The sequence below is a fragment of the Lissotriton vulgaris genome, chromosome 4_2, assembly GCF_964263255.1.
Source record: "Lissotriton vulgaris chromosome 4_2, aLisVul1.2, whole genome shotgun sequence".
Classification (NCBI taxonomy): Eukaryota; Metazoa; Chordata; class Amphibia; order Caudata; family Salamandridae; genus Lissotriton; species Lissotriton vulgaris.
The window spans coordinates 5099605-5119679 of record NC_141692.1 but is presented as its reverse complement, the minus strand read 5'-3'; the positions used below and the strand labels follow the sequence as shown (position 1 = coordinate 5119679).

The following is a 20075-nucleotide window of genomic DNA, read 5'->3' as shown; positions in this document are numbered from 1 at the left end:
GCCCACAAGATCAACACCACCCTGTAACCGCTCCACTGTATCCTGCTAAACTCTTGCTCACTTTGCAAACACTCCACAGAAATCTGGAACACTATCATCACTCTCTCCATGGTTGTTGCCTTCATCACTGAAACACGGCTCAACCCCTCCTCGAAACCTGACATCACCACTGCCACTTCCGAAGGCTACAGGATGATACACGATGACTGCACCAACAAAAGAGGCGGAGTCATCTTCACGTTCAGCAACAGAATTGAATTAAGCCACACCACGGAACTCACCTGAAATGACCGCACCTTCGTACACTTCAACCACTCCGATGCCTAATCACCTGTAAACCTGACACCTCAACAGACTTTGACCTGGTTGTGCAGAACATTGTCGCCTGGCTCATCGACTGCATCGGCAGAGTCACCCTGCTGAAACCTACAAAAACCAATAAGAGCTCCAAACATGACAGCAGGTTCACTTTAAAACCCAGGACCTCGCTGACAGAGCTGCTCACTAAACAACCCCCAGCAACTATCACTGGCATATCAATAAAGCCAAGAAAACAGCCATCACCACCCACATCAACTCTGCTTACAACCATACAAAGTAACTCTTCAAAATAGCCAAATAATTCTCCAACCTGACAGCCATGGAAAACTCCATCCACCCTTCCCAAGAACTCTGTGACACCCTCTCAGACTACTTCCACAGCAAGATCACCAACATTTACAACAATTTCAACATCCAACCGACCATCATCAACCCAGATGAGCTCATCCAACCAGCAAAGATCAGCCAAACCATCACCAACTGGTCACCGCTCACCGCACTGACCACTTCCGCCATCATGTTTTTCCAGCCACTCCAGGATGCCCACCAACCCCTGCACCCACCACCTCTACAGCCCCACAACGAACCCAATCAACACAAAACTCAACAGCATCCTCAACACCTCCATCTCCACAGCAACCACCCTGGTCAGACGGAAGCATGCAGACGTCAGATGCCTCTGAAAGAAAGCCTCCAGTGACCCCAACGATCTCAAAAATGATCTTCTGATCTCCCTGATTCCCTTTCAGGCCAAAGTTTTTGAGAAAGCCATCAACCAGCATCTCACAAAATTCCTGGATCAAAACCACCTACTAGATGAGTCCAAATCAGGATATAGTGATAACCACAGCACTAAGAATGAACTGATTGCTGCCTCAGACGACAGCAGAACATTTCTCAGCGGTAGAGCAATGGTGGACCTGACCCTCATTGACCTCTTCGCTGCATTCAACATAGACTCTCCCAGAATCATCAACAACAAATTCTAAAACATAGGCATACACCAAGACTCCCTCAAGTGGATCACCTCCTTCCTCCCAGGTCGCACACTGAGTATCAGAGTGCCTCCCTTAACGTCCGCACTCAAAAACATCATATGTGGCATACCACAAGGATCATCCCACAGCCCCACCCTGTTGAACATCTACAGGACCACCTTGCCGATGTCGTCAGATCCGACTGACCCAATATAATCTCCTAAGCAGACAACACTCAACTGAACCTCTCGCCCACAGAGGATGCCATCAACACCAAAACCAACTCACGCAAAACGCCAAGACCAACAAAGCCTAATGGATGAGAGCCAAGTGCCTCCAACTTAACTCCCACAAAACTGAAGTTCTGATCTTCGAGAAGGACTCTTCTACATTTGACCACAGCCAGTGGAGTACAGAACTTGGACCCACACCGATGACTACGCATGCAACCTATGCATCATCCACGACAGCCAACTGACTATGAAATGACAAGTTAGCGCAGTTGGCTCCTCCTGCTACCACCCTCTTAGCATGCTCTGCAAAAGCTCCAGATGGAACCCAACCAACACCAAAAAGACTGTCACTCATGCCTTGTCATCAGCCATAACGGCTACGGCAATGCCCTCTACACCAGCATCTCTAACAAACTCCTCAGAAAACGTCAGACCACACAGGCCACTGTGACTAGAGTTATCCAGGACCTCCCCAAATTAGCCCACATTGTCCCCCAATTGAGAGACATGCACTGGCTCCCCACCCAGAAAATTTAATAGTTTAAGATCCACATGCACACCTACAAAGCCCTCCACGTCCTTGGACCAGCCATCGATTAAACTTTCAGCAACCCACCAGACACCTACGCTTCTCTTCACTCACCCTCACAGTCAAACAACCTCTCCATCTGCCACATCCACAGTGATGGCTTTTTCTTCTCCTACATCACAGCCAAGACCTGGAACAACCTTCCCCTCCAGATCCGTATGCTCCCCTTTGTTGACAGACTTCCGAAAAAGACTCCAGAACCTGGTTCTTCGACTGAGGTACAGAGCCCAGATACCCCGGGGGTGACAGTGTTGCGCTTTATAAATGCTGACTGATTGAATGATTGATTTATTTTGATTCTATGTGTTGCATAATGTTTGTGTGCCTTAAAATGCTTTTGAAAATATAACTTTAAACATAAAAAACAATGAGTAGATAAATATTTAGTTTTATTCTGTGTATTATTGGGTTTTGAGTTTCCGACCCATGTTACCTTCTAGAACGAGCCTTGGACTGTTCTCAGAGTGAGGAAGGGCAGTGCTTGCTTTTTTATTTGGGGCAAGAATAGCACAAGGAACTCTCCAAGGACCTCTTGAAGCCACTGGTTTAATATCCTAAGGCCAAAGAGATACTCCCATAACATTCTGAGAGAATAAACAAATGTTTTACCCACAAAATTAGATAAATTTAAAATATTAATAATGTGCATCAGTGTTTGTACTTTGAAAATAAGCATATAAGAGACTTACATGAAACTCTAAAATACTGGTAACATCAGATCATCCATGCATGTCCAGATCACATCCGGCAGATTAAATCTTTTTGCTAATTGAAAAATATATGTTTTCTAACAGGGAGCAAGAACACTCTAACTGCATTTAAGGATTGCGGTACTCCAGCCAGCAAAACTGCATGTGGTAAAACCCTCTCCTTCAGGTCATCCATGACTGTGGTTCGGATAAGTAGAACATGCTGCAACACTGACTACTGCAATGGTGGAGATATACAAGGTACGTACAGGCTGAGGTTTCGACTACCATAACACTGCAGATATACAGGGTACGTACAGCTTGAGACTCCGACTACCATAACACTGTGGGCATACAGGGTATGTACAGGCTGAGACTCCGACTACCATAACACTACAAACATACAGGGTACGTATAGGCCGAGACTCCAACTATCACAATGCTGCATATATACAGGGTACGTACAGGCTGAGACCCCAACTACAATAACACTGTGGACATACATGGTACATACAGGCTGAGACTCCGACTAACATAACACTACAAACATACAGGGTATGTTCCTGGAGAATCTTTGAGACTGTGTGACTGTGTGCAAACCCTGGGCTTCACCTGCTATCGACTTTTGTGTCCACACTGCCCCCGAAGCTCGCCTCCCGCCGCGCCACATTATACCATCCAGTTGCGGCTGCTGAGCGGAGTGCGGGCCTGCGGGACTACATTTCCCAGCAGTCCAAGCACCCGGAAACCGCGCCAGGAGGCGCACAAATAGCAGCGCCTTCCCCCGCGACACAGGACCGCGCGCGGGATGAGCCGGACGAAGCCCGGGCAAAGGGTGGGCCCTCTGTGGGCCTCAGAGGCAGGAAGAGACTGGACTGGGCCATTCCCCCAAAGCCTGTCTATACGTATTCTGGTAAGAAGTCAGTGAGACAAACTGAACGTCTGTCACTGTGTGTCTTGTATACCGGACCCCCTTGGGCCTAAAGTAGAATGGCCCAAAAAAAAGGAAGGGGAAAACAATTGACTCTATGGCACCCAGTGGTAACACTACATGGCCTTTGGATAGATTTTTTACCAAAGCTGCCGTAATATGGAGAAGGAAATTGCACGCGCTGAAAAACGGCTGTCCCTGGACTTTGCTGGTGCTAAAAGGTCATCCCTAGGTAAAATAAGAAATGCTGTTACGCCTGAACATGCTGATAGAGAAAGCCACCCTGAAATTAACTTAATATCCCCGGGTGAAGATCCAGATTTAGATGTGACTGATTCTACCACTGTTGATAGCTTGTCATCATGTGATAGTATTTTGTCTGAGGAATTTCGTCTGATCAAATTAAAGTGTAAAACAGTGCCAAATGAGATTAGCAGTTTGCCCCAAACAAACGGGAAAAAGTAGGAGGGGAGGGAGGCGGCAAGTGGGCAGGAAGCCGAAGATTCCTAGAACTTCCAACAAACTGGTAAAAACTCTCCTGAAGAAAGCGTTGGAAAAACCTTACACACCCCCTACGCTTACATCTTCGCCTGTAATTCCTAAATTTCCGGTCAAGACTGCTCACCAACCATCAAAAACGGCGGTAAGCGGCGGGGCTGGCACAATAATTCATTTAGAGCATTTGTTACGATCATTTACACTGCCTATCATTGAGAGGTTGAAGGCCTTAAATGAAAGGTAGATAATCTTGTCAAGGTAGTCGCTGATAATAAATATGGGGCAGTGAATGTAGCTTCTAAAAATCAAAGAGGGGGTTTGGCTATACACCTTAGTAAGCAGGGGACAACCAGTAAACCTCCCTCATGTCCGACACCAATTTGTATAGTGAAGGAACCAAGACCGAATAAAACAAAGTGTGAGCCAGCTAAAGAAGAGGGTATAGAACAGAGTAATAATACCACAGAACAGAGCAATCCTAGGACAAATCCCTCAAATCTACCGGTGGAGGGGGTAAATCCTGCTGATAAGCCTGACAGCTCCCGGACTAAACTACGGACACTCAATTTACCACCACAATCAGCATCCCTGGTCCTAGTTTTAGGATATGTACCACCTCTTAAGGAGGGAGTGACAGAGGACTACAGTGAGCTAAAAAATAAAATCATGCACTGGCTGTCTAGCAACACCTTAGAAGGGAGGTTGGCAGGGCAACATATCATAATGGCCCGACGGTTGTTCTGGGTAGGTAGATCAAGGAAGCCAAACAAGGGGGAATGCATCGTGATTAATTTTAACAGTAAAGTGCCAGTTGATAGGATTATGAGGGAATTCGGGATCAGGGGGGGTCCCAGGGGACTAGGCATTGAGATCCTACCACTTGCCTTCTTCTATAGCCCCACGAATCAAGTAAGAACAGATAACTGGAATACATGGCAGCAAGCAAGGAATGCACCCAATAATCAGGCTAGACATTGGGAAGGGAGCGGAGAAAAACAGATATGGGGATGGCAGGGGAATACCATGCCAACAGGGCAAAACAGATTCGCAGTACTGTCCGGTCTAAATGACTGTGACTGGCGGTCTGGGATGAGTAAGGTTGATAGGAAGTATAGGGAAAACGCACGGTGTATCCCAAAGCATGGTACGGGACAAAAAGTAATACCCCCTAGAATGGAAGAGATAGGGAACGCACCAATGGGAATAGTGAACGCATTAGATCTAGTAGGGGTAACCGAGATAAAAGGAGTGACTAGATATAAAAAATGTGTGACCATGACCTGACTTACATGAATAGTGTTCAGGCAATAACTAGTACTACTGACAATAACCCTATGAGGAATAAAGGGGGTGTAGTGACAATAGACACATTGGAAGCACCGATGCCACCAAACGATAATGTTAAATCTCCGTCAATAAAGGTAGGAAATCCACGAGGACTGGTAAGGGTAATGTTCTGGAACATAAATGGTCTAAAGGACAAGATCTCCAACACTGAGCGGTCGGAGTTTATACATGACTTTGATATCCTCTGTATACAGGAAACATGGTTAATTGGGGAAACACACATAGATGGATATAAGACCTTCAACATCCCAGCAGTGCTCTCTATGCATGGCCGACATAAAGGGGGTATCTGTGTCTATGTTCCCAACTTGATGAATGTACGGGGGATAAAAATGATGAAATATACATCCTATTATCAAATAGTCTCTATCCAGCTATTGGCGGGCTGGACGATGGTGGTGGTAAACTTCTATAATAACACCAGTAAAGGTAACTTTATGGAGGTAATGAGCAATCTTACTGAAGACCTAATCCATGCAATCTTTGTCAATAGCAGAGATGTAATTGTGGAATGGGGAAGGGATTTTAACATTAGTATTGAGAAAGGAGAGAAAATGAACGACATCATGGCTACCCTGGACTTTGGGTTTGCAAACTTGATGTGCTCCCCAATGGTGGAGTTTAGTTCAACTTTTTTATCAAATTCAATTCAAATTCAAATGATCTTTATTCGGATTTAGTACATCCATAAAAGTACATACAGAAAGTTTTAAAAACATTTTAAAAACTAGTTTAAAAACAAATTATCCAATTAGATTAAGCAGCATACATGGCATAGAGTGCATAAAGTATACAGTGCAAAAAAGCATACCACATAATACGAGAGGAACATTAGTCCTTTAGTGTCCTTAAATTCCAGATATACTTGTGTTCTCCCACGAGAATTGGTTCAAAACAAACACATATACAGTGGAGTCACTATTCGGTAGCTAGTATAATAATAAAGTGCACAGATACATAGGATGGCATAATACTATAGTCCATTAGCCATGTTCCATGCTAGCCCTTGATTTTACGCAGGCTTTTATGAAACAACTGACAGAGTAAATGACATCGTCTTTATGTAACATTTGTAAAAATTGCAGAGCAGGAATAGAGTCTCGTAAATTATACTTGCGGAGGATTGGTTTTAAATATTGGCAAGTGTACAATTTATAATGGCCACAAAAAAAGAAATAATGTAATAAATTTTGTTTTCCACCGTGTAAACAGGGACAATCCAACTCTTCAAGTTTTTTGTTGTAGCCAATAGGGAAGCTAAGCAAATAGACTATGCTTCCCTCCCGAAACCTAAATAAGAGACTCCGATTCCATCTTCCTATAGGCATTGACAAATATCTTATGGGATTATGTGAGTTGTCAACACCTAAGTCAATGTTACATAGATATCTACTGACCACTGGTTTAATAGATTCTGAACTCATCCTTTCCTCAGTATATAAATCCATTAATGCCCGTTTAATAATATTCTTGTGGGCGGGTATAATGGAATCAGGGGAGCTAAATAAAATTCCTTGTCCCACACGCTGCAAACTGTTTTTAACAGCATTAAGCCAGGGTATGTAATGTGATCTATCACTAGACAAGCAGTCAGTTATAATACTGCGCGTTAGTGTTGCCGCTGAGTTTAGCCATATTTTAATCCAAAAAATGGCAGGCCTCGACTTAATAAAATCAGCAATATATGGCAACCTTAATTCATTGTGACAGATCAGAGTGGGAGCACAATGGACTCCCCCTAACACCCTCCTACAAAATCTGTTTTCCTCCACCTGGAGGGCCGAGCTGTTACAATACCCCCATACTTCAGCTCCATAAGTCCCAGTTGGTCGACATTGGGTACTATAGATAGTAAGAAGGGGGGTAACGACGTCAGCCAATTTTGGTTGGCGAAGGGATAGGATCGAGTTAATTGATTTGCCAATTTTATTACTCGCGAGGGCAGCGTGTTGATGCCATAAACCTGAGTTGGAGAATAACAACCCTAAATAGGGGAAAGTGCTAGTGCATTTTAACATATCGTTGCCGGATTTAATTGATGTGATGTTATACTTCTTTGGTCCGCAATTCATTATAAAAGATTTTTTAAAATTGGTGTTTAGACCAAGATCGGACATGAAGGTAACAAACCCAGAAATTAAAGTGCGTAAAGCTTTCGGTGTACGCCCCAACTTTTTTATCAAGGGGTTTCCAGTCGGTGATTGATTTTATACTAGTTCCTAATAAACATGCCAATAGGGTAGAGAAGTATGAGATGCATATGAATGGCCTTAGTGACCATTTGCCAATTAGCCTATATTTATCCTTACCGGAATGGAATAAATCTACGACTATCGCGTCGTTGGCATGGACACAAAGTATATCATTGGCATGCAACAATGGGTTTGCATTGAAGTGGAGCACATTAGATCCTGTAAAAACAAATGAGGGAATAATTTCTAAGGCATTGCCTTATATCCAGGTCTGCCTGGATGAAGATTCCACACACAAAGAAATTCTGGATGCCTATGGAAATATTACCACGGTAATACAGGAATCTCTCACTAAAACTAATAATAATATTTGTGATAAGACCACTGGATGGTTTGATACCCACTGCACAAAGGCTCATAACAAGCTTAAAACTGCTCTTAGCATTAAACCCAGAGATAACGAATTAATAAGAGACTGCCGAAGGGCATACAATCATGTGAGGTCCCGTAGAAAAAAGGAAGTTAAAGAATTGGCATGGCATAACCGAGTAAAAGCGTCGGAAAGTAAAAATCCCAATCTGTTTTGGCAAGCAGTGAAAGCCCCATACTTTAAAAAGGAAGACATCGCACGAATAGAGATTGCCATTGATGAATCCACTTGGATTGATTTCTTTTCTAGTGTATATAAAAAGGAGGGGGAAATGATAGCCCCGCTAAAGTGATACCTGAGGTAGATGTACCTATAATGGAACAAGCACCAATAGATATAGAAATTCAACATACTAAAGTCGTGATGGCAATAAATAAGAGCAAAGGAAGTAAGGCCCCGGGCACAGACGGAATACCAAATGATATGTTTAAATTGACTACCGATCTGTGGGCTCCGATTTGTATGCGTGTCCTGCAGGCTTGTTGTGCAATGGGTTTCATCAAAACCTGGTCCGAATCGGTAATAATACCGATCTACAAAAAGGGAGACAGAGAAAGTCCGGTAAATTATAGACCAATCTCCCTACTAGACTCCCTTATGAAGATTGCAGGGAGGGTGATCTTAGAGAAACTTCAAATATGGACAAGTGACAAAAATATTTTAAGTCCTGTCCAATATGGTTTTAGAGAGGGGATGGGAACGGTGGAGCAGGTTCCCAATTTTTTAATCATTCAACGGAAATATACCCAAGCTAAGAAAGAATCCTTATATGCCATTTTCGTTGATCTCACAGCCGCGTTTGACTGTGTGGACCATGCGAAGTTATGGCAAACCCTGGAAGAAAAAGGAGTGGAACCGGCCATAATACAATTCCTACGCCAGCTGTATACCGGGGCTATGGCTAGCGTAAGACACGGAAAAAAGGGAGAATGCACAGGGCCCTTTCACATTGAGAAGGGGGTGAGACAGGGCTGCGTGCTGGCCCCTTTCCTATTCTCCATCTATACGAACGCTTTGGAGGGGGAGTTGGCGGCCAGCACAATTGATTCTCCCAGATATGGTAAGAAGCAGGCCATCTCACTCCTTTATGCGGATGACGCAGTGCTTATGGCCCGCACGTTGATAGGCACAAGGAGGGCATTAGCAATATACAATCAATTTATGGGAAAAAGAGGGTTAAAAGTCCATGCCAAAAAGTCTTTCATGAGGAAATGCGGGAAAGATCGTGCCAAATGTAAGACAATCCAGACGGATGGCCTCTCAATTGAGTGTACCTAAACCGTCTCCTACCTGGGGGTGTTACTCGATCGTTCAGGTTCATGGGTCGCAGCCATAAAATCTAGGACTTTATTATTCAAACGATCTATAGCGGCCCTAATGAATTTTGCAAAACAATTAGGAAAAAGACCACCCGAAATCCTGCTAAAAATATATACGGCCAAATGTAGGAGCATAGCCCTATATGGGGCCGGAATCTGGGGAATCCGGGACGCATCCTCCATTCAAATAACCGAAAATGGGTTTTTAAGATATTTGTTATCGCTTCCCCAGGGTGCGCCTGTATTTAACTGTGATACAGAATTAGGGATGGAACATATTTCCGACCTAATAAAATTACAGCCAATTCTACTTTGGCACAGGGCATGGACTGTGGAAGCCCTGGGTCTCAACAGGGACATTATAAAGGACTCGATGGCCCTGGACAAAGCTAAAAGTATCCCGTGGTTAGCTTATGTCAAGAATACATTTACTGACCTGCAAAGACCCGAATTGTATAGTAACCCTGAATCAAATAGCGGAATTTCAAGGAAGGGCTTAAAAAGATTATGCATGACCCATTTAATACGTTGAGAGTAACAAGTGAACTTACAAAAAGCACAGTAATCCCGCATCAAATGACATTGATTAGCCAGACAATTCAACCTTATTTATCAATCTGTGCTGTGGGCTTTGACCGCTTTATATTGACCAGGTTCAGATTTGAACTATTTTTCCGCTTAGTAACTTTTCCAGAAAGAAATGACTGGTCAAGAACCCTGGTACCATGCCCATGTGATAACCAGTCTATACAATCCACCTTCCATTTGATTTTATTCTGTAAATATTATGATTATGAACGTAGAAGGTGGATTAAACAATATCTGAGACAGGGTTACTGGCGACAATGTAGACCAGCGTATTTAAGTCTATTACAATTAGGAAACGATAAATGTATTATGGTCATGGCTTGTTTTTGTTAAAAAGCATCCTGAGGAAGCGGAGATTATTCGAAACTGTTTAATTAATTAATTCTGATGTTGTAATGCTTTATTCTGACAAATACACTAATTTAATGACTTTTTTAATGGTTTTTAATGGATGATGGCTATGTATCTTTGTCTTTAAAGAAATTATGATGTGTATATATATATGTAGCTTTTATGATTTTATATTTTACAAAAATCGAATAAAGCTTTACTGAACTGAACTGAACAGGGTACTTACAGGCTGAGACTCCGATTATCAATATGGTGCAGACATACAGGGTATGTACAGGCTGAGGCTCCGATTACTATAACATTGCAAATATACAGGGTACGTACAGACTGAGACTCCGACTACCATAACACTGTAGATATACAGAGTACATACAGGCTGAGACTCCTACTATCATAATGCTGCAGACATATAGGGTACCTGCAGTCTGAGACTCTACCTACCATAATGCTGCTGACATCATGGTATGTACAGGCTGAGACTCCAACTACCATAACACTGCAGATATACAGGGTACGTACAGGCTGAGACTCCAACTATCACAATGCTGCATAAATACAGGGTACATACAGGCTGAGACTCTGACTACCACAGCATTGCATATATACAGGGTATTTAAAGCCTGAGACTCCAACTACCATAAAACTGCAGACATACAGGGTAGTTACTGGATAAAAAGCATATAATAGGAGTAAAACCAAGGAAACAGATAGTTTTTACAGATCTAATTTTTAAACTTCAATTAAGTGTAAAATGAACTATTGTATTTTGGACTTTTAAATGAAATTGAATATTGGAAATCAGTTTTTCTATATGTACTTTTATGAACGATTTGAATTTGATCGAATAAAGGATTTTGACTATGACTATGACTACAGGGTATGTGCAGGCTGAGGCTCCTACTACAATAACATTGCAGATATACAGGGTAGGTACAGACTGATACTCCGACTACCATAAAACTGCAGGTATACAGGGTGAGAATAGGCAGAGATTGTAGCTATCACAACGCTGCAGATATACAGGGTACGTAGAGGCTGAGACTCTCACTATCATAACACTGCAGATATACAGGGTACGTAGAGGCTGAGACTCTCACTATTATAACACTGCAGATATACAGGGGACGTAGAAGCTGAGACTCTGACAATCATAATGCTGCAGACATCATAGTATGCACATTTGAGACTCCAAATATCATAATGCTGCAGACAACATCATATGTACAGGCTGAGACTCCGACTACCATAAAATTGTGGACATACAGGGTATGTACAGGCTGAGGGGCTGACTGGTTTGGATCAGTAGCACATGCTTTGACTACTGCAATGGTGGAGATATACAGGATATGTACAGGCTGAGGCTCTGACTACCATAACACTCCAGATATACAGGGTGAGTATAGGCAGAGACTCTAGCTATCACAACGCTGCAGACATACATGGTATGTACAGGCTGAGGCTCCGACTATCATAATGCTGCAGATATACAGGGTATGTACAGGCTGAGGCTCCACTACTTTAACATTGCAGATATACAGGGTATGTACAGGCAGATACTCCAACTACCATAACACTGCAGATAAACAGGGTACATACAAGCTGAGACTCCACCTATCATAACGCTGCAGATATACAGGGTATGTACAGGCTGAGGCTCCACTACTATAACATTCAAGATATACAGGGTACGTACACACTAAGACTCCAACTACCACAACACTGCAGACATACAGGGTATGTACAGGTTGAGGCTCCTACTGCTATGAAATTGCATATATACAGGGAATGTATAGACTGAGACTCCGACTACCATACTACTGCAGATATACAGGGTGAGTATAGGCAAAGACTCTAGCTATCACAACGCTGGAGACATACAAGTTACGTAGAGGCTGAGGCTCCAACTATCATAACACTGCAGATATACAAGGGACGTCGAGGCTGAGACTCTGATTATCATAACACTGCAGATATACAGGGTACGTACAGGCTGAGACTCCGACTACGATAACACTGCAGATATACAGGGTACGTACAGGCTGAGACTCTGACTATCACAAGGCTGCAGATATACAGGGTACGTACAGGTTGAGACTCTAGCTATCACAACGCTGCAGACAACATCATATGTACAGGCTGAGACACTGACTGGTTTGGATCAGTAGCACATGCTGCAACTTTTACTACTGCCATGTTGGAGATATACAGGAAATGTACAGGCTGAGGCTCCGACTACCATAATGCTGCGGAAATACAGGGTATGTATAGGTAAAGATTCCAACTATCACAACGCTGCATATATACAGGGTGCATAGAGGCTTAGAATCTGACTACCATAACGCAGCAGTCACAACATCATGGACATTCAGAATATGTGAAAGAAAAGACTCCAACTCCTATAACGCTGCGGATATACAGGGTATGTACAGTCTCAGACTCCGACCACCATAAAGCTGCAGACATGACATACAGGGTTCATGCAGGCTGAAACTCCAACTACCAGAATGCAGCTGATATACAGGTAATGTACAGACTGAGAGTCTGACTGCCACAACACTGTGAATATACAGTGTGCTTTCAGAATGAGACTCTGACTACTACAATGCCGCAGACATGCAAGATATGTACGGACTGAGGATCGGACTACCTTAATTCTGAAGACATACAGGGTATGTACAGGCTGGGACACCGACTACCATAATGTTGCGGACATACAGGGTATGTGCGGGATGAGAATCTGACTGTCACAACGCTGTGGACATACAGGGTACGTACTGGCTGAGACTCCGACTACCCTAAAACTGCATATATATAGGGTATGTACTGCCTGAGGCTCTGAATACCATAATGCTGCAGACTTACAGGGTATGCACAGGCTGAGACGCCGACTAACATAACACTGCAGATGTACATGGTACGTACAGGCTGAGACTCCGACTACCATAACACTGCAGATATACCGGGTACGCATAGGCCGAGACTCTGACTAACATAATGCTGCGGACATACAGGGTATGTACAGGCTGATACGCCGACTACCATGAAGCTGCAGACATGACATACAGGGTTGGTACAGGCTGAGATTCTGACTACCATAATCTGCGGACATACAGGGTATATACGGGGATGAGAATCTGACTGTCAAAATGCTGCGGACATACAGGGTATGCACCGCCTGGGACTCCAACCTCCATAACACTCAACTTTACTGGGTGCATACAGACTGAGACACTGTCTAGCATAACACTGCAACTTTACAGGGTGCGTACAGGCTGAGACTCTGACTACAAAAACACTGCAGACTAGAGGATATGTACAGGCTGCGACTATAATTACCACAACACTGCAGACATACAGGGTAGGGGCAAGCTGAGACTCTGACTACCACAACATCATAGACCTGCAGGGTACTTACAGGGTAATGTAGTGATAATACATGGTGCGTACTGTCTGCAACTTTGACTGCTACTACTTTAATGTAAGAATGATACATGGTTCATACAGTCTACAACTTTGACTACTACTAATTTAATGTAGGGATTATACAAGGTACGTTCAGCCTACCACTCTGATTACCACTACTTTAACGTCAGGACAATACATGTTACGTGCAGTCCTCGACTCTGACTACAAGTACTTTAATGTAGGGATAATACATGGTACGTACAGCCTGTAACATTGACTACAACAACATTAATGCTTGGATTATACATGTTATGTGCAGTTTATGACTGACTACTACTACATTAATGTACAGATTATTCATGGTACCTACAGTCTACAACTCTGACAACTACTACACTAATGCACTGATGATACATGATGCATACAGTCTATGACTGACTACTACTACATTAATGTAGGGATGAACATGGTACGTACAGTCTACAACTCTGTATGTTACTACTTTTAATGTAGGGATGATACATGGTACATACAGTTTACAACTCTGACTACTATTACAATAATGTAGTGATGAAACATGGTACGAACAGTCTACGACTCAGACTACTACCTTAATGTAGGGATGACACAAGGTACGTACATTCTTCGACTCTGACTACTAGTACATTAATGAAGGAATGATACATGGCACGTACAGTCTGCAACTGATTACTGTAATGGCGGGGATGCAGCAAATGATTACTTTGTAATAGTGGGTTGCACAGGGTATTTATAGTCTGTGCGTGAGACTAGTCTCAAGAAGGGGGTGCACAAGTGATGTTTGTAGTTATCGAGTAGCAGACAGTAGATGCAGTCGACGTCTCTGACTATCGCAGCAGTGAGATTATGCAGTGTTCGTACTATATGCGACTCTAGCTGCTGTACTGGATGCACTGTGCAAGATACCTTTAGTATGCATCTGATGTTTGTAATTGTGGTTTTAAGTAGGATCTACAGTATGCGACTCTAACTACTGTGACAGCGGAGTTAGGCAGGGTAGGTACTGTCTGTGACTCCGTCTTAGAAGACGGAGATCTCACTGCGATGTCAGTTGTTACTTCATAGGTCATTACATTGGGAACCATTTCATTGCAGTTGTTACATCAGCAGTATTTGTACACTGCATAATTTATGGTGGAAAGGATTTGAAAGGTTTCCAAACTTTCTTCTACTGCCCAAACACCAGAGGAGTACACTTCTGAGCCCCTAGGACCTCAGAGGAGTCCCCTAGAGACTCTCAAGGTCTCAGACAGGCGGCCATCTCCATGGTCCTTTCTGGGTCCAGTTGCTACAGATCTTCAGGAAAATTGTCTCTACTGCTTGTAGTGTCTCAGTAGCAACAAAGGAGGCCATCCAGCTAACGCTGCCAGCCTACTGCCTTGCCAAAGGTACAAGTGGGGGTCCCCACCCTGGTCCCAAACAACAGACACAGTCTTTCTTCTGTCCTGTTATTCTGTTGGCACTAGCTAGTGGAGTGGGTGAGGTGATTCTTGCGTCCACCCTAACCAATGGGATAAAAGTTCCCAAGGACAAACCCACCAGCTTTTGCCTTACTGCAACTAGGCCCAAAGAGGCATGTGCCAAGGCAACTCCAAGATGGGCAAAGTCATCAACCGCACTAAACTTGGACTCTGGGAGCTAGCGGTGCATGTGTAAGGACTCTATGGAAATCACCAATGTCCTCCGACACTGATATTTTAAAGTAGGCCCTGGACCCACAACAAAACATAAGACAAATGTCTGATAGGACAAAAGCATAGCTCTTCAGCAATCAGGCAGGGGACCCACAAGAGTTGTTTTCTGGTCCTGTTTGTTGCCTTTCAAGGGCGCAGACATTTTACTTGTGTCTCAGATAAAGCTGTCAGGCAGAATTTGATACTGGTGTGCCAAGTGGAAGGGCAGTACTGACCACCCTGAAGGGCCATCTGCTGTCAGTGGAGTCATCCCTGCACATTCAGATCAACCTGTCAATCAAAGTGATCTATTGTGTAGATCCTGGGAGCAATATCACAACTCATTAAGGTAATTAAGGTCAAGCCTTTGATTGACAGCTGCTGGAGGGTTCAGTCTGGGAAAAGGTAACATTCTAAAAGTTCATAAATATGTTGCTAAGATCCAACTTCATCATTGAATTGGGTGTTTAATAATTGTTTATAAAGAGGTATGTTATGTTAATATTACTTGTTATAGCTCACGTTTCACCTGGTGGCATCTCGGCTCTGTTGCAGATCCTGACAAGAAATGTGTACCAGGAAGATTAGAATGGGTAGGCTTTTAGTAATTTCCTAAATTTACAGTATGTAGGAGTCTCTCACAGAGTTAAAGGGAGTTTGTTCCACTATCCTGGGGCGAGATAGGAGAAGGCCTTTCCCCCAGTGCGTATTGACGGATTCAGGGCACAAAGAGTAGGGCTTGGCTGCTGCACCTGAGATTTTGGCTGGGGACTGAAGCTGTTAGCTTATTTGGAGATACAGCAGCCTTTGCCTTGTAAGGCATCGTACGTGAGGCAACAGATTTTGAAGCAGGGGCACTTCCTCACTGGTACCCAGTGCAGTACTTTCACCAAAGGTGCTGAGGGAGTTCCTGCAGGACGGTTCATTAAAAGTCCGGCCGCAGTCTTCTGGACCACCTTGATCTTGGAGAGCAGTATTTCACTAGCTTCTGCCAAGAGAGCATTTCCATAATCCAGGCTACTTAACACCAAGGCCTGTACCAGTGTTTTACGGACATTCGTGGCGAGAATTGGGACAATTTTGAGCAGAAGATGCAGATTGTAGTAGCATGCGCTCGTAGTTGCTGCAATCCGATCTTTCATCATTAAGGCTTGATCTAACTTTAATCCCAGATTGCTTACAGTTTGTTTGGGCACGGGGGTGGCACCCACTCTGTGGGGCCACCAATCATCTGACCAGATGGCTGGGGCTTTTCCAAGCAGCAAAATCTCCATCTTTTCTGGGTTTAACTAGAGACAGTTCTCCATCATCCAGTTGGAGATTGCTAACATTCCAGAAGCAAAACCTTTTTTTTCTATTCCAGGTCTTGGCCTATAGCAAACATCAGCTGGGTGTCATCAGCGTATAATATGATCCCAAAGCCAAAGTGCTCCGCGATCTTTGCTAACAGGGCCAAATAAATATTGAACAAGGTGGGACTCAAGCATGAGCCCTGTGGTACACCCTTGTCCAAGCGCATTTTGCATGAAGAATATGGGCCCAGGATGACCGTCTATATGACAGGAAATGCTGAAGCCAGTTTAGTGCCATCCCCTGCACACTGATTGCCTGCAGCCTTTTCAAGAGCCTTGAATGAGAGATGGTATCAAAGGCTGCCAACAGATCTCATAGTGTCAGTGCCACAGGGCTTCCTGCATCCACCACCTGTCTCAGCGAATCTGTCACCGCCAGGAGTGCAGTCTCTGTACTGTACCCAGGAGGGAAAACCGATTGTGAGGGATCAAGCATGTGATTGAGTTCAAGGTAGGATCCCAACTGCTTATTTATTAGGCCTTTCGTTGTTTACCCAGAAGTGGTAGCAGGGATATTGGGTGGAAGTTGCTGAGAGATTGTTGGTCTAGAGTGTTTTTTTTATTATGGGCCGTACGCATGCTTCCTTCCATTCTATCGAGATCATGCTTGTTTTTGTTGAGCAGTTAAAGATCTCTTGAATCACAGGGGCACAACATGTGGCCAGAAGAGATAATATCTTGGGTGGACAAAGATGCAGCCAGTGAGTTGTGTATTTCCTCTAACGTGAAAGGCAGGAAGCTGTCTAGTGTGCAGGGAATTACTTTTTTTGCTGCTCTTCTGTTAAGATGGTGGTCTCTATGTCCTGCAGAGGAGCAGCAGGAAGTTTTGAGTAGATGTGCGATATCTTTTCCTGAAATAAATTAGCCAGAGAGTCACAGAGCTCCTTGGATTCCACAGGAGATCGGATGCATGCTTGAGGGGAGATAAAATCATGTACTGTATTGAAAAAGGCTTTTGGGTAAATGTCAGTTTGTCCGATTTGGTTGATGATAAAACTCCACCTGGCAGATTTAATATTGTGATGGTATCGGGGCAGAGCTTGTTTGTACAGTTCTTTATAATGGGGCTCTTTCCTTTTCTGCCAGAGTCTCTCTAGTTCTGGCGTGAACCATAGGGCTGAAGGTCGTCGATATGTGCAGCGTTGATTTTTAAAGGGAATTGTTGCTTCCAGGAGAAATATTTCTCCAGCTGGTCCCAAACTCAAGTTAAAAGAATAAGCGGCATATTAACAAGCCCCGATCGTGGCTAGAACGTCAGTTTTTTTGACGTTGTGATGGCGATTCTGACTTTGCTGTGTTTATTTGTGCTGCATTGTGCAACACACATAATAACAGCAAAACACCAATGATTGTTTATGTGCAGGTAGCTACCTGATGTCCTGTGCTTCCTGCTGTCCCTGTGGTACCTGCTGTCCCTGCTCTAGCCAGTACAGGTTCCTGCCGGGCACCCGGGACCACTAGAACCACCGACCAGGGCCACTAATGGAGGCCGCTACATGAACATGCAGTGGATGCTCACAGAGAGCGTGCCGCCAATGCACCACTGGTCAGACAACACCCAGTGCCGGGACCCCTGGCCCACCCGCCACCTGATGGTACACCACCAAGGAACACTGAGACCCCAGATGCTGAAACAACAGCTGCATCTCCCCCTCCCCACGATCCACCCAAAAACCCTACAGCTGCTGAAACTTCCACTTATCCTGCAACACAACTTATGAAAGATCCCGCACCACTCCTGCCCACAAGACAAATACCCTGCAACTGCTCAACTCCTGTTCACTCTGCAAACACACCACACATACAAAGCCCTCCACAACATATTACCGGTCTACCTCAACCATCGCCTGAACTTCCACCAACCCTCTAGACACCGGTGCTCCTCTTCGCTTGCCTTCGCTAGCCTTCTGTATCCATCGCAGCAACAGCTACATTGCTTCCAAGACTTGGAACGATCTTAACCCCCCTCCCCACCCTAGCTCTATACAGTCCCCTCACTGGCGGACTTCAGAAAGAGGCTCAAGATCTGGCACTTCAACAGAGACACAGAGCCCAGATAACACTAAGGGTGACAGTGATGCGCTTTACAAATGAAGTTTAGCTGATTGATTGTTTGACTGATTGCTTTTATTGATTTTTCTGAGGTATGAAGTGCACAGTGTTTGTCTTCTCATTTGTTCCACTCTCTGTTGTTTTAGCACCCGCTGTCGACGAAAGCCCCAATGGATATAAATGTAGAGACTGCTCCAATGACAAGTCCGCAGATGCCTGCACAACCAAAAAGGAGATTCTGTGCACCGGGCAGGAGAAAGCATGTGCCTTCCAATCTGGAAAAGGGACCATTCCAGGTGACTTATACAGTTTTTTGTAATTTTGAGTTTTCAAAGCCACTAAACGTCCAAACCAAGTAGCATTTTGTAAAATTGAAAGGCTTGTCCAGTTTTCATAAATATGGATAATAGCTGGTTTTCAAGAAAAATCCATTCCTTCTGGAAGACTGGATAGCTAGGTTTTCATTCTCATGAATACTGGTTGAACATTGCAAAATAGGTAAGGATGGCCCCAACTGGCGTAGTTCAATGTAGCGTAATCATGCAGAAAATACGAGAGAATTATACAAGATTAATAATTACTGGTGAGAAGTGTAATTCTACGATTATCACTATTTCTTAGCACAAATATGCTCCCTTATGGCCAAACTTGGTGTGAGATTGGTGTGAGATTTTGGTGTAAGAGATAGTGTGTAATGTAACAGAATACAAATAGCGAGTGCAATCTGCGGCTCATGCTCACTAAATGTGCTCTTGCGGTAGGATGGCTCTTTAGCTTAATTCTGGATTTTACAGTAATCTTCTTAGTCAATATGTCCCACTAGCATTGAAAAAGAGGATGCATTTTGGGCTAAGAAATGGCACTAAATGTGCTCTTGTGGTTGGATTTCCCCAACTTACTCCGGCCATTTGGCTCTCTTTGCTTAGTGCTAAATGCACCCTGTTGGACTTGGCCCTTTTTGGCGGGTTCTCCCCTGAACTTTTTGCCTTCAGTTCTGACATGGTGGTAGTGGTTTTAGGCCTTTGGGCACTTTAGCACTGTGGCCCAGTCTAAAGTGCGTGCGCTCTCTGAGTGCCTGCGGTGAGGCCA

General features: G+C 43.9%; 1 protein-coding gene across 1 annotated transcript in view; it reads left to right on the top strand.

Moving 5' to 3' along the window:
* The window catches only part of LOC147718105 (uncharacterized), a 46155-nt gene that overhangs the window by 11839 nt on the left and 14241 nt on the right, over positions 1-20075 (top strand). Inside the window, exons 3-4 of the mRNA XM_086919189.1 lie at positions 2915-3070; positions 19133-19282. Of these exons, the coding sequence (XP_086775315.1) occupies positions 2915-3070; positions 19133-19282 (306 nt within the window). The remainder of the gene's footprint in view (positions 1-2914; positions 3071-19132; positions 19283-20075) is intronic.